General features: G+C 44.7%; 2 protein-coding genes across 7 annotated transcripts in view; both read right to left on the reverse strand.

Annotated features, from left to right (window-relative positions):
• The window catches only part of LOC110499416 (dynein axonemal heavy chain 17), an 85,829-nt gene extending 72,677 nt beyond the window's left edge, over positions 1–13,152 (reverse strand). Inside the window, exons 1-25 of the mRNA XM_021576549.3 lie at positions 12,526–13,152; positions 11,656–11,846; positions 11,370–11,562; positions 7,287–7,386; positions 7,103–7,188; positions 6,887–7,012; positions 6,535–6,687; positions 6,329–6,415; positions 6,075–6,242; positions 5,516–5,632; positions 5,155–5,423; positions 4,747–4,942; positions 4,374–4,520; positions 4,137–4,245; positions 3,949–4,052; positions 3,721–3,858; positions 2,964–3,107; positions 2,686–2,871; positions 2,302–2,556; positions 1,762–1,931; positions 1,396–1,618; positions 1,081–1,197; positions 875–961; positions 634–786; positions 150–398 (exon numbers count right to left, since the gene is read on the reverse strand). Of these exons, the coding sequence (XP_021432224.1) occupies positions 150–398; positions 634–786; positions 875–961; positions 1,081–1,197; positions 1,396–1,618; positions 1,762–1,931; positions 2,302–2,556; positions 2,686–2,871; positions 2,964–3,107; positions 3,721–3,858; positions 3,949–4,052; positions 4,137–4,245; positions 4,374–4,520; positions 4,747–4,942; positions 5,155–5,423; positions 5,516–5,632; positions 6,075–6,242; positions 6,329–6,415; positions 6,535–6,687; positions 6,887–7,012; positions 7,103–7,188; positions 7,287–7,386; positions 11,370–11,562; positions 11,656–11,846; positions 12,526–12,864 (4,107 nt within the window). The 5' untranslated portion in view covers positions 12,865–13,152. The remainder of the gene's footprint in view (positions 1–149; positions 399–633; positions 787–874; positions 962–1,080; positions 1,198–1,395; positions 1,619–1,761; positions 1,932–2,301; positions 2,557–2,685; positions 2,872–2,963; positions 3,108–3,720; positions 3,859–3,948; positions 4,053–4,136; positions 4,246–4,373; positions 4,521–4,746; positions 4,943–5,154; positions 5,424–5,515; positions 5,633–6,074; positions 6,243–6,328; positions 6,416–6,534; positions 6,688–6,886; positions 7,013–7,102; positions 7,189–7,286; positions 7,387–11,369; positions 11,563–11,655; positions 11,847–12,525) is intronic.
• Positions 13,153–13,302: 150 nt separating this feature from the next.
• LOC110499419 (cytohesin-1) overlaps positions 13,303–15,368 on the reverse strand; it is a 36,307-nt gene continuing 34,241 nt past the window's right edge. For all 6 annotated transcript variants that reach the window (XM_090213076.1, XM_036956267.2, XM_090213078.1 and 3 more), the window contains 4 exons: positions 15,222–15,298; positions 15,067–15,138; positions 14,798–14,952; positions 13,303–14,496 (listed from right to left, as the gene is read on the reverse strand). In XM_090213076.1, the coding sequence (XP_090069202.1) occupies positions 14,418–14,496; positions 14,798–14,952; positions 15,067–15,138; positions 15,222–15,298 (383 nt within the window). In that variant the 3' untranslated portion in view covers positions 13,303–14,417. The remainder of the gene's footprint in view (positions 14,497–14,797; positions 14,953–15,066; positions 15,139–15,221; positions 15,299–15,368) is intronic.

The raw sequence follows: 15,368 nt of genomic DNA on the forward strand, positions 1-15,368 counted from the left end.
GAATGTAATAAGGACATAGAGAGAAGCATTTTCCAATGTCATTGGATGCATCCCTAATGGCATCCTACTTCCTATATAGTCCTATAAAGGGGAAAGGGTGCCATTTGGGACACGGACCATTGGTGCCTTTGACTGAAGCTGACTTGTACCTTGGTGGCCATCATGAGCTGCAGCCAGTGGCGGTCCCTGATGGCCGGGTTCTGCAGTTCTCCCACGGCGCGCAGTGACGTCATCATGTTCTTCACCATGCTGTCCAATCCGGTAAAGGCATCCCAGGCTCTCATTTCCTTGTCCAGCCCCTTGATGTCCTTGGCATACTTCTTGGTGTCCATATCCATCTCATCCACGTTGATGTCCTTCCACAGGGTGGTCTTCCAGTCATCCATGTTCCCGCTCACCTGCAGCCACAACAAGCACACAGTCACTCACTGTCCGTCAATCTATTGAATCAGTCTCATTGATTATCTAACCATTGGCTCAGGTCAGCATAAGATCAGAGTAGAGAATACAAACAAGATGAATAAAAAAATATATATTAACCAGAGTGACACTATTGCATGCATTCAGATTTATCCCCCATTATGTTTATGCCTTTTTTGAAAACACCAGTATGCCTGTGAGCTGTGGTCTTACCAGCAGGATCATGTCCCAGAGTTCTTTGAGCAGGATGATCTCCTTGCGGCAGGTTTTGAGCTGTTTGTAGTCGGGAACATTCACCTCAAACAGACCGGCCGAGTTTGACAGGCCCTCCATCTCTTCCTCCAAGCCCATGATATCCATCTGAATCTGTGGTTACCCACCGTATTGGAAGGGTTAGGGTTTATACTCAACACAGAGCTTAAATTATATCCACAAAAGATTTTGAACTACTCACATCATCGAGAGCCCCGTGTGGGTTTTCAAAAGCGAATTGGAAGAAGGGCTGCTGTCTGAACTTCTCTCTAAACTCATACTGTTTGATCTGTGGACACACAGGGCACACAGCTTCACACCATGCCCATACAGTATCTCTCTCTTCATCCGTCGTCTCTATGTGATTTATATAGATGTAGCTACATATACCGATGTGTTAAAAATTACCTCAAATTGCTGGCATTTCCTTCGGACGATGTTGACTTCATGTGCTTGCAATGGAGCCAAGTTCTGTTTGACTTGGAGGGACGTCTTTTTCACATTATTCCAGTGCTCTGGAAGATCCTAAACCAAGACACATCGTTTCATGTTTAAAGGCTAAATAAAGCTCAGCTTCTTGTTTTGTTATTGAGCAAGGGAAACCCATGCAGTAAAGAGGTTCTGCCCTTGCTTAAAGAGCTGCTATAAAACAATATCTCTAGTGATCTTAGATCTGTAGTAAGGTGGCACTTTTACCTGGAGTCAGATCTGTGTGTCGCCTACCTGTAGCTGAGCATGGACCTCGTCAGGCAGCTCCTCTCCAAAGTCTTTGAGGAACTGGATGGTTTCCTTGAGAGGGGAGAACATGGTGTCTGTGGCTGCCTGTCTGTCTTTCATCCTCATCAGGTGACCCATGACCCCCACCAGGCCCTGGTAATCCCCTTCCTCCACGGTCTTGGTCAGCCCATCCTTCACCTCCTTGATGAAGCCGTCCAGGTCCCTCAGGCTAGGAGAACACACACACACCCACACAGCAGCAGCAGACAATTAACAGTTGAAGAAAGTCTTCATTCTACCAATGAATCCCATTCTGCAGGTCTTTAACGCAACACCCAGCAGTACTATTGTCCTGTCACTGTTGGTCTGTACCTGTTGGTGACTCGGTCTATGAGGAACTGTTTGAACATGAGGCTCCAACGTTTGATGGTGTTGAGCAGGGCATGTTTGAAGGGACGGATGTCAATCTGGAGCCAGTGCTGCAGCACCTGGGAGTTCTCCAAGTTGCTCACCTCCTTGTACAGTTTCTCATACGTATCGATCTGTAGGGGAACACACACAGCACTCATTGGGACCAACCCTGGAAAACCTAACACTCAGTGGAGGCTGCTGAGGGGAGGACAACTCATAATAATGTCAAGAACAGAGTAAATAGAATGGCATCATACACATGGAAACCATGTGTTTGATGTATTGATATCATTCCAATCCAGCTATTACTACAAGCCCGTTCTCCCCAATTAAGGTGCCACCAATGTCCTATGTCCCACATAAATTGCTAAGAGTCCCTACTGTGTTTTAGGGGGTGCATCCTAAACGGTACACTCTTCCCTAAAGAGTACATTACTTTTGACCGGAGTCCTACAGGAATAGGGTGTCATTTGGGATGCAGCCAGGGACTTCTTTCTGTACCTCTTCCTTGAAATCTTTCAGTGTGGGGGGGTTTTTGGGCACGCTGTCCTCTCCGTGCGCTTCAATCTCCTCGGGGGAAAGGACTTTGCCGTAGAGGAGGAACTGTTCCATGAAGTCATCCCTGTCATCCTGCCACAGGTAGGCGTATTTATAGAGCACGTCCCGATACTCCTGGGCCTCTTTCATGGCCCCAACCACCTGGTTCAACACATTCTCACGCATGTCTGACAGCTCTGACATCTCATCCAACTCCACCTTGAGGGACACATGGGAGAAACATACAAAGACACACACCATAGTTTACACAGGGTAAGATGGTTCAAAATGGGACACACACATAGGTAACATTCATTCTCACACACACACACACAGGGATGTACTCACATCGTAGCACGTTTTGTTGGTCATTGATATCCGAGGAACTAGTTCAGCAACTTGGTACACATCATGGATGAGACTCTCGACCAGGTCGTAAAAGCCATCAGATATGCCATAGACCAAAGATGGGTAGAACGATGTGTCTCCATCCTCCAATTCAAAACGCACCTCAAACAGTGGGTTTATACTCGACTGCAAGTCAACACAACACGCCAGTTAGTAGCACATAAAGGGATTTAACACGACTGATACCTGTGAGGGTTTGTCTCCGAGATGAATTATACCTTGGCGAGCATGTTACTAGCAAGGAACTTGAGAGACACATTGACGACTTTGTAGAACCCGTCCAGGACTTTGTCATCAATGTAGTCGACGTAGTTCATCCACGAGTAAGTGCTCTCATCTGCTCCAAACAGCTTCTTATTCTCCTACAGACACCAGATACACAGACTCTTCAGCATGGCACACTTATCAAACATTGACTTTACAAAACATTAAGAACACCTGCTCTTTCCATGACATAGACTGACCAGGTGAAAACTATGATTCCTTATTGATGTCACCTGTTAAATCCACTTCAATCAGTGTAGATGAAGGGAAGGAAACAATTTAAAGAACCATTTTAAGCCTTGAGAAACTTGAGACATGGATTGTGCATATGTGCCATTCAGAGGGGGAATGAGCAAGACAAAATATTTAAGTGCCTTTGAACGGGATGTGGTAGTAGGTGCCAGGCACACCGGTTTGTGTCAAGAACTGCAACTCTGCTGATACACTCTCCTGTGTGTATCAAGAATGGTCCACCACCCAAAGGACATCCAGTCAACTTGACACAACTGTGGGAAGCATTGGAGTCAACATGGGCCAGCATCCCTGTGGAACGCTTTCGACACCTTGTAGAGCCCATGCCCCGATGAACTGAGGCTGTTCTGAGGGCAAAAGGGCTGGTGCAACTCAATAGAAAGTGTTCTTAATGTTTTGTACACTAAGTGTACTTATTCACTGTTTGTTACATACTGTATGTAGTAGTTGTTTCTTTACCTGTGTCAGTTGGTGGAGTTTCTCGCCAGACTCTTTGATGGCAGCGTACTTCTTGTTAAGGGCTGCTTGTCTTCCATCCAGGTCCAGCAGAGAGTCCTTATTGTCCTTCCTCTCAAACATGGGGCTCACAGACCACTCCTGTCAGTCACATCACAATCCAACCATCACATCTCCCCTCCAGTGGTACAGTACAGAGGGGAAAGCAGGTGTGTATCAGACAGTCCTAACCTCCATGATTATGTGCATGGCCTCCACGTTGGTCTTAGCCTGGTTGATTCTGCTCTCAAAGTCATGCAAGTTGTCTCTCATCTGCTGGATGTACTCCCACACACCTGGCACACACATAAGTGACCATTATGACCATCTGTTATGAATATGACTAGTAAAGTTGTGCTCATCAGCCTTCAGTCCAGTACCTTCCCCATGCCAGCTCAGAGTGCTCTCAGCCAGGGCCAGTTTCTCATCGATGCCCTTCAGCTCCTCCTCAAGCAGTGGAAACTCCACTGGCAGGACTGTGGCTAGGATCTGTGGATGACAGATACCACCTCAGAAGGTTTTTACACTGAGTTTGTGTCTTTCAGTTTCAGTTTTAGAATTAAAACTCCACTCCTTGTATCTGTCTATGCCCTCCCTTCCAGTGTCCTGTCCTGTACCTGGTTGTACCAGGAGACGATGAGGTCCAGGTTGCCCACGTATTTCCTGAAGGTCTCACTCTGGGAAAAGACTTCAGCAGCGCTGGGAGGCACATCCTGCTGGCCCTGGATGGTCAGATACTTCACCTCCCTCAGAACGGCCACCAGCTGCAGCGAGATAAACATGTTACTCCTTTCACACCTCACAGACCAGACACACAGAGATATGGCTAACTCTAGCATAGTCTGTTTAGTCTACAGAAAGTGTCAAGACAGAGTGTGTGTTTGGAGAGAGAGAGAGTGTGTGTGTGTGTGTGTGTGTGTGTGTGTGTGTGTGTGTGTGTGTGTGTGTGTGTGCGTGTGCGTGTGTTTAGAGGGCGTTTCCCAGCCAGACCTGCTTGTTGAAGTTGACACTGAGGACGTTGTTCTTGGTGTTGCGTAGAAGCAGAGGCTGCTCCAGGTTGAACTGGCAGTCAGTGCCGACCTGGGATGTCCACTCTGTGTACACACTCACACAGTACTGGTGCAGCAGCCCCATCATCTCTTCATACTTCTGGAACACCAGCCTGGCCTCATCCGTGTCCATACACCTGGATACAACACAACACACAGGACTGTTAGCCTCCAATACACACTGACAGCAACTGTCTGCAAGGCCATTTTAATGCATTTAATTTCAACATGCGTATTCATAGAAAAAAAAGTTAAAAGGTGAGGAGAATCAGATGCTTTGTGCATAGTTAACCAGGACACTGACAGTAGTGTATACTAGAGTATGAGTGGCGGACCATACAGCACGTACGGGTGTTGGATAGCCTTGAAGTTCTTCATGGGAATCTGGATGCGGTCTTGTACCTCCCTGGCCCAATTGAGTTGCCCGGCAACGTGGGGCATGTTTTTGGCAATGGGCGGGACGCCTTTACATGTCTCCACAGCTGCCATCTGGGCGTCGTACACCAGCTTGGTGTGGTCCAGCTCTGAGCTGAACATTTCCACCAGCTCCTTGTACTTAGAACAGATCTGGTTCTGGATGTGAGGGCGCTCCAGGATGAAGCCAAACATGTCCAACATCTACATGCAGGAGGAAATGGAAGGGGGTTTTGAAGAGTGACTTTCACTACTGTACATACTTTAGGTTTCAGAACACCTTACATTAGACTGACCTTGACAGCAGACTCTGTGGAGGCACAGTCATCGAAAGCCTGGCACAGGATGGTGCCTAACCGTCTCTCAAAGTCCAAGATCTGGTCCTGGAACTTCCTGAAGTTCTCATCAAAGCTCTGAGGGAGAGGGAAAGAGGAGCAACTCTGATTCCCTAGTAGTGCACTACTCTGAACATCACAGCTGGCTCTGCATCTGACATTACACCTTACTCCCTAGTAGTGCACTTCTCTGAACAACACAGCTGGCTCTGCGTCTGACATTACACCTTACTCCCTAGTAGTGCACTTCTCTGAACAACACAGCTGGCTCTGCGTCTGACATTACACCTTACTCCCTAGTAGTGCACTTCTCTGAACAACACAGCTGGCTCTGCGTCTGACATTACACCTTACTCCCTAGTAGTGCACTACTCAGAACAACACAACTGGCTCTGCGCCTAACAGTACACCTTACTCCCTAGTAGTGCACTACTCTGAACAACACAGCTGGCTCTGCGTCTGACATTACACCTCATTCCCTAGTAGCGCACTAGTTTTGTCCAGAGCCAAGTTTGGTTACCTTGTTGCCTGTGTCGATGGCGTCGTATTTGCACTCTGCAAATATTTTGATGAGATCAAGGAACTCCTCGTAGACGCTGAAGACCATGTTTCCCAGGGCACTGCCTCGGACCCCCTGGATGTCCACCTTCTCCAGCTTTAGCAGCTCCACTGACACCGCATACACCTCCTACCAGACGCAGGTTAGCCCAGTGTGTGTGTGTGTGTGTGTGTGTGTGTGTGTGTGTGTGTGTGTGTGTGTGTGTGTGTGTGTACCTCTATGGTCTGTAGACGCTGCAGGAAGGCATCCAGCCTGGTAAACACCAGGTGTGAAGGGAAATCCCAGTTCTTTGAGTTTCCATTCTAGACATAAATGTACAGAGATAATTGACTTTAGTCATAGAGTTGTAACACTTGAAGGTTTGATGAAATGTTGCCTTGAGTGTTGTAAAATAGGTGAGAGTGTAAAAATGTATACTGACTTTGAAGTATTTGTCCATGTCGACTTTGCACTGATTGTAAGTCTCTCTGAGGGTTACCAAGGTGACAATGCTCATCCTGATGTTTCCCAGAATCTCGTCGATCTCCCCCATAAGGCCCTTCATCACCTCCTCTGGACCCAGGAAGTTCCTTGTCTGCAGCACACAGGAGGACAGTCTCCAAAATATGAATGTATGTAGCAGTTTCTTTACTAGGTGAAATGTGTTTTTGTAGTAGGGGCTAGGTCTGAGAAGTGTCTAGGGAAGGGGGCTAGGGGGTAAGTATATTCTGATTGGAGTTATTAAAAAGACATTGAAAAGACATGCACTTTGAAAAAACATCACTGACAATTACCATATCAATGAAGAGGTTGCAGATTTCTTGGAGGATGACAATGATCCTAGCAGGGTGGCTGTAGTGCTCAGAGTTAGCCCAGGTTAGACACACTGTGTGCATCACAGCTCCCACGTAGGTTGGCAGCTGCAAATAGGACAGAGGGACAAGGTGTAAAGTGAAGGTTTAAAGATAATTATCTGAATTAATAGGATGGACACATGAAGCTGTTTTCACCTGTGAGTACTCCAACTGTTCAATCTCATCAAGTATCTTCTGCAGTGGCTTCAGATAAAGAACAATATCCCGTGCTTCCGTCCGACCTACAATGGAGGAGGGTTGCATAACACAAAATGCATGCAGGTCCACGACCATTTGTGTTCAAACAGGGAAATCTGAGTTAGTGAAAACGTTGTTTAACCTTCATTGACATCCCTGTAGATACTCTTCAGTGCTGGCCAGTAGGTACTTGATGCTTTTTCAACAATTTCTGCCATCTTGCGCACTTTTGGCTCCATCAACTTCAGAAAAAAGAAAGGACCATGACCAATTGACCTATCAGTATTCACACTCCTGATACCTGCAGCGCAGCTCGAGTTAGGGCTAGATTCAATCAGATTGACATCCACATAGCGTTGTTTTGGAAGTGTCGGAACTGCATTAGAGCTGTCAAATCCACAAGCGACCTGTTGCGTTACTTTATCACGGACACTGCCATTGGATGCAACTAAACCACACAGACTATAATCCGATAAAGCCCACGCAGCCGCATTAGAAGTTCATGCAGCTGCATTACGAATTCAAACACTCAAATTAGACTGATTGCCATAAATCCTCCATCCAAATTAACATGAAAACATGCATTAGCCTAACATCAATGGTTTGACATTGGAGTCATTATTGCTAACATCGATAGAGCCTACGATTTCTACTAGCACCGTTTAGAAGTTGTAACGCAGTATGTATAATAAGGAAGGGAGTCGTTTGTGACACACAGGAGCAGCAACTCATCGATATGTCAGCTCATACCTAGCCCAGAATGTACTCTTAAGAAGCCAAATGTATTTTTTAAGATTTTACCAGGTAAGTTGACTGAGAACACATTCTCATTTACAGCAACAACCTGGGGAATAGTTACAGGGGAGATGAATGAGCCAATTGTAAGCTTGGGATGGTTAGATGACTGTGATGGTATGACAGACAGATTGTGAATTTAGCCAGGACACCAGGGTTAACACCCCTACTCTTACAATAAGTGCCATGGGATCTTTAATAAGCACAGACAGTCAGGACACCTGTTCAACAACCCCTCCAAAATACAGCACACTACACAGGGAAATGGCTTCTTTTTTATTTTATGTTTTATTTTATTTTTAAGAACAGAGTGCCTCCTACTGGCCCTCCAACACCACTTCTAGCAACATCTGGTCTCCCATCCAGGGACCAACCCTGCTTAGCTTCAGAAGCAAGTCAGCAGTGGGATGCAGGGTGGTATGCTGCTGGCTAAAGTTACCGTTTCTCCTTAAGGTCCAAGGACAAGAGAACGACTGATAATCAGCCGGGCCGATATTGGCCTTTTCTAGTCTATATTGACCTTTTCTTGGCCTTTCTCTATCGGCTAGGCCGATAGTCCCTCTACATAGCGAAATTGTTGCTATGCCAGCTGCCACTCACCACCTGCACAATGCAGAGGAATGTCTAGCTGGAAAAATCTGCAGCAGCAAGCTAGATCATTATCCAACAGAAAGGTGCAGTATTGAGAACTGGATGAATTGACACAGTGACCAAAATCGACCAGCCGCAATCGTATCTGTAAATTGACAATTGATAGTCAGATTAGATGATCGTCATAATAGGGAAATAATAAAGTGTTTTAAAATGCCTAAATAAAGGTTGTCAATAGGGTTAGCTACCTAAGAATATTCCTACATGTTTATGGACCAAGAACAGTGTGTGTGTGTGTGTGTGTTCTCACTTCTCAAACTATGGGCAGATTTCAGTCATTCAGACAGAACGTGCATCATTGTTTTAACTTTTTTCCTACTCTCGCTCTCCTTGTTAAATATTATTCACATTTGTGGCTTTACGCCATTGAGCTAGTTCTCATAGTAGCAGTAAACAGCAGCAAGTGATATGAGAAACAAGTATATGAGCGATGGGGAGATGTGAAAGGGAGCAGAGATACAGCCTTGCTCTATCCAATCGTAGCAGTAGGATCAAGTTACAACCCGCCCATTTCTTGACAGCTGAACTAGCCAATTTAATTGTTTCTAATTTCGAGAGTCCCGTCCTGTTCAGCCGCCCACTATCGCTGTCCTTCCATTGAAAGTGAATGACACCACCAAAACATCTGCTATGTAGTGATGGGGAGTCGACTCCAAAATAATCAATTCTTCGACTCCTTGCCCACTGACTCCCGGTGTCGACTTCCATTTGTGGGTGTCAAGCTTCGATTCCGCCTCATAAGATTCAGAATTTCTGCAACAGAGGAAACTATTTGCCATTGTCTGCATCCGAGAACAAACTATTGCATCTTTACTGGCAAAGGGAGGGAGAGAGAGGGGAAGGGTACAGCCATAGGTAGGCATGACAGCCACCAGGCAGACAGTCAGAACTGTACATCGGTAATCAAAAGATGTATTGGCTATCGCAATGCTGTAGCCTATCGCAATGTCGAACTATTGCAATGTCTCACACAAGTTCACTAAAGTAGGGGCTATCAATGAGTAGGCTGAGCTATTCTACACGCAACAGACCGAACACCAAACACACACTAGCGTTTTTCAGAGCAAAAAGAAAGAGCAGGGGAGCCAGCGAGGGAGAGAGGGGATCGGTGCAGGTAGACAGACAGTCGGAACCGTGCGCATAGGCTATATCTTGGTAATCTGTATATCTCGCAACGTCTTGTCTTGCAATGCCTCGTAAATTGACTAAAAGTATATACCAGGCTATGAATGAGTATGGCTAAACTATTATTCATTGTGCCAGCGAATTGAAGTTGAACGTTGCCAAATGCATCAGTTTAATTATGCCTAAATGTGCAAAAAAAAGTATTTTTCCTAAAGCTTATTTAATGAAAACCTGGCTGCTTGTTGATGTCCTAGGTCAGGGTTCTCCAACTCTGTTCCTGGAGCGCTACCTTCCTGTAGGTTTTCAGAAGCTCATGTCAGCAGGATGTGAACATTGTTATTAGGAAGGACATCTACCATGGATCGCTAAAATAATGATTATGATCACACCATCAATTTACAGTGGCAAGAAAAAGTATGTGAACCCTTTGGAATTACCTGGATTTCTGCATAAATTGGTCATAAAATGTTATCTGGTCTTCATCTAAGTCACAACAATAGACAAACACTTGTGCTTAAACTAATAACACACAAACAATTATACGTTTTCATGTCTTTATTGAACACACTGTGTAAACATTCAACCAGCGTCTCTAGTAATACCTGTCTGAATAGGGCTATAACATGGCAAAGAATAGGCTTATCAGTATAGAGTGCAACGTCTGCACTGGGATCCTGCGCACAGCAGAAATATCTCTGAACTATTCTAGTTCCTAGACATCACCTTCTAAATTCAAACAAAATAGGCACTTTATAGGCTAAGTTGATGAGCAAGTGGGCGGCATCATGCTCATGTCAGTCCTCTAGAACGCAGATGTAGTCTTCCTAGTACGACTCTGCAATAATGAGGTGATGTGTACATGTACGCGCATCTGCTTCAGAATGTTTTGGGAGTCGAGCAAGAGTCGACTCCTACAACTACGCCCACAGGAGTCGGAGTCGAGCAAGAGTCGACTCCTTTTACTCCAATCACAGGACTCGGAGTCGAGAAAGAGTTGACTCCTTTTACTCCAACAACAGGAGTCGGAGTCATCTCCACGAATCCTGGAGTTGTGCATCATTACTGCTATGCAGCTGTCAGCCAACACTGGTTAACACTGGTTATTACTGGCTATCCAGACTCCTTTCTCTGACGAAACGCTACGCCACACCCACGGACGTTAGTTTCTTCTCCGCAATGAGTCTAGAGCTGAGTACCTACCCAACCCTTCACCGAATGCGAGCACATTCGGGGCCGTCTGATCGGTACAGAAAACGATGGGTTGGGAGAGAGCCAGAACACACGTGGGTAAAGCGGCGGTTTGAAAATGTGTCATTGGCTTTGATACTCTGATCGGTTAGAGACAATACAATCGCTTATGACAATACAAACGCCCCTCGTCACCACAAACAACTTCAATGATGGCAGTCTCAGACTAAAGTATGTATAGAATGTCAGATCAGGGGAATAATTTAGTGTGAGTCATGAGGCTAGATTAGTGCTTGATCTGATTGAATCCTGACCTGCTAATGCAGGTCCCCTTTCGCTGTCGATTCAACACCACCTATTGTTGGCCTAACCCAATCAGAACCATGGACAGCTCCTAGCACTGACAGCGCACAAAGACACACGTTTCAAACAACAATATCATCTTTAATATTGTAAAATAGGGTACCTGTGCATAAATACACTCCAGGTTCACGAGTCTGTTGTTCCAGAAATCAAACTCCACTCTGGGCAGTGGGTTCAGTCCATCCAGGATCGGCTGGGCAGAGTCTTTACTAAGAACCTCTGTCACCTGGTGAGTCCAGTCGATTATCACCGTCTCAAAGGCATGCATCAACTTACTGTCAATGGAGCAAGAGAGCCTGCATTGGGGGAAAGGAGACAATGCACTGTTTATTTTCAACGGCCAATGTATTATGCGATTTGAGACATTAGGAGAGGTAACAGTTTAATACCGGTAGGTGTATTCTGAATCTTCAAGAGCATCTGCGTTTGCTGGTAATGGCAGGAATGTTCTGCCTTTGATTTGACCTCCAACGACGAACACTTCATTCTTCAGTTTGTGTGCATGGCGAGACACATCATCTGAAACCACCCTGGGCCAGCATCTGGTGTTGTCTTTGTTGGTGTGTAGAGGGTAAGCAATCTGGAGAAACACTTGTTAAATTTATGAGCGACCGTTTAATTTATCAATAGCTACAACCAGTCCCTTGAGTACAAGCACCTCAAATGTTCTAGCTACTGCTTGAGATCCTATTCCTCTTGTAGCTAGAATATTAGCTCAAAAATATTGTGCAGTTCCTGCACCTACAGTGGAAGTCGGAAGTTTACATACACCTTAGCCAAATACACTTATACTCAGTTTTTCACAATTTCTGCCATTTAATCCTAGTAAAAATGCCCTGTTTTATGTCAGTTAGGATCAGCACTTTATTTTAAGAATGTGAAATGTCAGAATAATAGTAGAGAATTATTCATTTCAGCTTTTATTTCTTTCATGACATTCCCAGTGGGTCAGAAGTTTATATACACTCAATTAGTATTTGGTAGCATTGCCTTTAAATTGTTTAATGTTTCAGGTAGCCTTACACAATAAATTGGGTGAATTTTGTCCCATTCCTCCTGACAGAGCTGGTGTAACTGAGTCAGGTTTTTTAGGCCTCCTTGCTCACACACGCTTCTTCAGTTCTGCCCACAAATGTTCTATTGGATTGAGGTCAAGGGTTCGGCACCAACACCGGCACCTATTTCAGTCCAAGTCAAGCATTAGCTTGTGGACTAGTTGACATTGGGCTAGCTAGGCGCCCTGGCCTAACATTACTCACCCCCTCAATTGCGCCGATTGTAGCGTCCACTGGGGAATTCGCGACGTCTCCAATAAATACATTCTTTATATTGTCTTTTGTAATAACTTCTTTATCTTTCTTGATAAAATATACAGCTTTGTTTTTAATTGTTTGCGGAAACTCAAGGCTGCAAACAAGTTGGGATGCAGCATTTAGAGAAATAACAAGGCTATTGATGTCGGATTTTTCAATGAAGTTGCCGATCAAAGCTCGGGTTTCCTCCCCGGCAATAAACTTCTGCCATTTGTCAGGTTTCAACTTTAGCGCCTTTAAAGTCACGTTCTGTAAAAACACGATCCTCTGATCTTCTCCCTCCATGTTATCATAGTTTGACAGCCACAGTCAACTATTTGCTAGCTATTCCTTAATGTTCAGTATACGTTAATCTTACCAGCTAACGTTAGCTACAAAGCTAAACTACAACTGACAAAACGTTGGAAATCAAATGTGAAATACGTTCCTCGTGCTCAGAGTGTTCACCCATTCCTAACGGTTTTTGTTTGGACTGTCAATCAGCGCTAAAGGCTCGAGCTATTGAATGTGGACCCTCTCATTGCTGTGCCCATAGGTGGATCTCTATGGCTGTCTCCAATTTCTGTCTTGTGTGGTTAAATCCAATGGCAAAACATCTCTAAAGTTCTGTGTTAACGTCACCTATCAAGTCAAATATTAAACAAAGAAAGCAAATATGAGATTAACATGAGATTTGTTAAATCTGAGATCTGGTTAACTGAAATCAAATAAACAAACATATGATGGCATAAAGAGGCACAAACCTTTATGATACAAAACAACTTTACAAGAAATTATATGTATTATTGATAAACAAACAAATAATTCAAGCTTGATTTACATTTCATAAACAGTGCATTGTGAACAAAAATTACTGATTAATTTATCTGCCAATAAAAAACAAAAACACAGCCCTCCAAAGGGGTCATTGATGACAGAAATGCATCTTACAAGACAACACATTTGTAACAGACAGCATACAACTGTATAATAACACTGTGAAAGGTCTTTATAAAAATGATCCTTCCCTGCAAACTTACTGCTTCTGCAAAAGTACTCATCACAATATCAGAATAAGAGACAGAATATTTCAACCTGAGTAGTGATATATTACGATCCTTTGTTTCCCTCTCCCCTTCTTGATTTCTTTCTCCCCTCCCTCCATACCACCTCCTTCCACATGACTGTGCAGTTGTAGTAACAGAGGTATCAAAACAAGAAACTAAATTAAGAGCAGAACTAAACACAGTGATGGCATAACAAGGCTTTCGGCCGAGACAGTATTTTTTAAAACTATTGTGCCGACCCAGCTCCCATATCTCACCCCCCGGATCACTGACACAGGCCAATGTCCCAGAAACATTTAACAAAACAACAAAGTATCATCTCAACCCGTAAGGGGAGGAAGAGAGAGCGAGAGAGGAAACAGTGGTGGTTTGTTATGGGAACCATTCAGAAAGAGATGATGCTCTGTAGTAATGACAGCACTATGAGAAGAGGTTTATGTAAAAAGAGGTTAATGGCACCTTTCTCTGTTCATTTTATATCAAAGCAAAATATTGCCTGATGTAACTTCCTGTAGAGGGCGCTGAAGGAGGTCCAATCCTCTCTGCATCCTGATCTCCATCCTAAACCCGTGCCCCTTCAAAATCCTTCCCCTCCAGTGTTTGTGTATCTGAAGAATGCAACATGTAATCAATATGATGACAGCTTCCACCTTTCAGATTGTGGGGACATTCTGCTTTCTTATGTACATAATTCTATAGTTCCTTTAGTAATTCCTTTAGTTCAGGTCCATAGACACTGGGCTTAGAGTAGAGTGAGGTCTGCCTGCTGAAGTGCTGGAGCCTGGGGCCTTTCTATGGGCTAGTCAGAGCCGACACCTTCTTCTTCCGGGCTGCCACCATCTCATAGAAGGGGTCCCTGCTGATGGCTTTTCTACAGGGAAGAGGGGGGAGAGCAATATTGATTTTACATTTGGCTTGGGACTAGAACAGGATCGTACATATCAAGAACAGGACAGGATGGAAATAAGAGAAGGGTTGTGTCCCAAATATCCCTCCTTTCTCCCAAAGTGTGCACTTCTTCACTTTCCTTCATGGATATGAAAGGATATTACTGGTATAAGTCCCCCTAGCCCATGTCTACACCAATCCAATGCTTTTAAACTTGTGCGAAGTAGTGAATGTGTGTACACTTCAGAAAGAAGAAGAGGTTATTTGGACAGCCAAGATCTCACTTGATGCTGGTGATCCATTCTTCCTTCTCCTCAGCTGTGGGGGCGGAGATTCGATAGAAGGTGTGATTGCCCTCGACAACGCGTCCGTCCGCCTCGGTCTTACACGCCTTGATTACCTGATCCCTGTGGTCCGGGATGAACAGCTCAAAACAGTTCTGAGAGAGAGAGAAGGGGGGGAGGGGGAGGGGGTGACAGGGGCTTCTAAAAGGAAACAGGGAGAATGGCAGGAGAACGAGCACAGGAAAAGAGAGGGAGAGAGAGTAACTTACTGGTTTCTTAGAGTCGTCCACCTCTCTAATACTAAGATTCTCCAGAGGGATGATACCCCTAGGCTCCTTATCCTGGAGGGAGAGAAGGTTATAGCTCATAATTGATACAAAGAAAGCAAGTGGAGAAAAAGCATGACAGAAAAAGAAAAACTCACAGTAGTGTACTCAAAGTAGTACAGGCAGTTGTCTGTGAGGATGAACCATCGTCTCTTCCACGTCTTCACACGCCCTCCTGAGGGGGTTAAAGGTCAGTTCAATCAGGATTCACAGAAGCTAAATGCAAAGATTAAAGTTGCCCCTAG

The sequence above is a fragment of the Oncorhynchus mykiss genome, chromosome 20, assembly GCF_057628025.1.
Source record: "Oncorhynchus mykiss isolate SJ-2025 chromosome 20, ASM5762802v1, whole genome shotgun sequence".
In the NCBI taxonomy this organism is placed as follows: domain Eukaryota; kingdom Metazoa; phylum Chordata; class Actinopteri; order Salmoniformes; family Salmonidae; genus Oncorhynchus; species Oncorhynchus mykiss.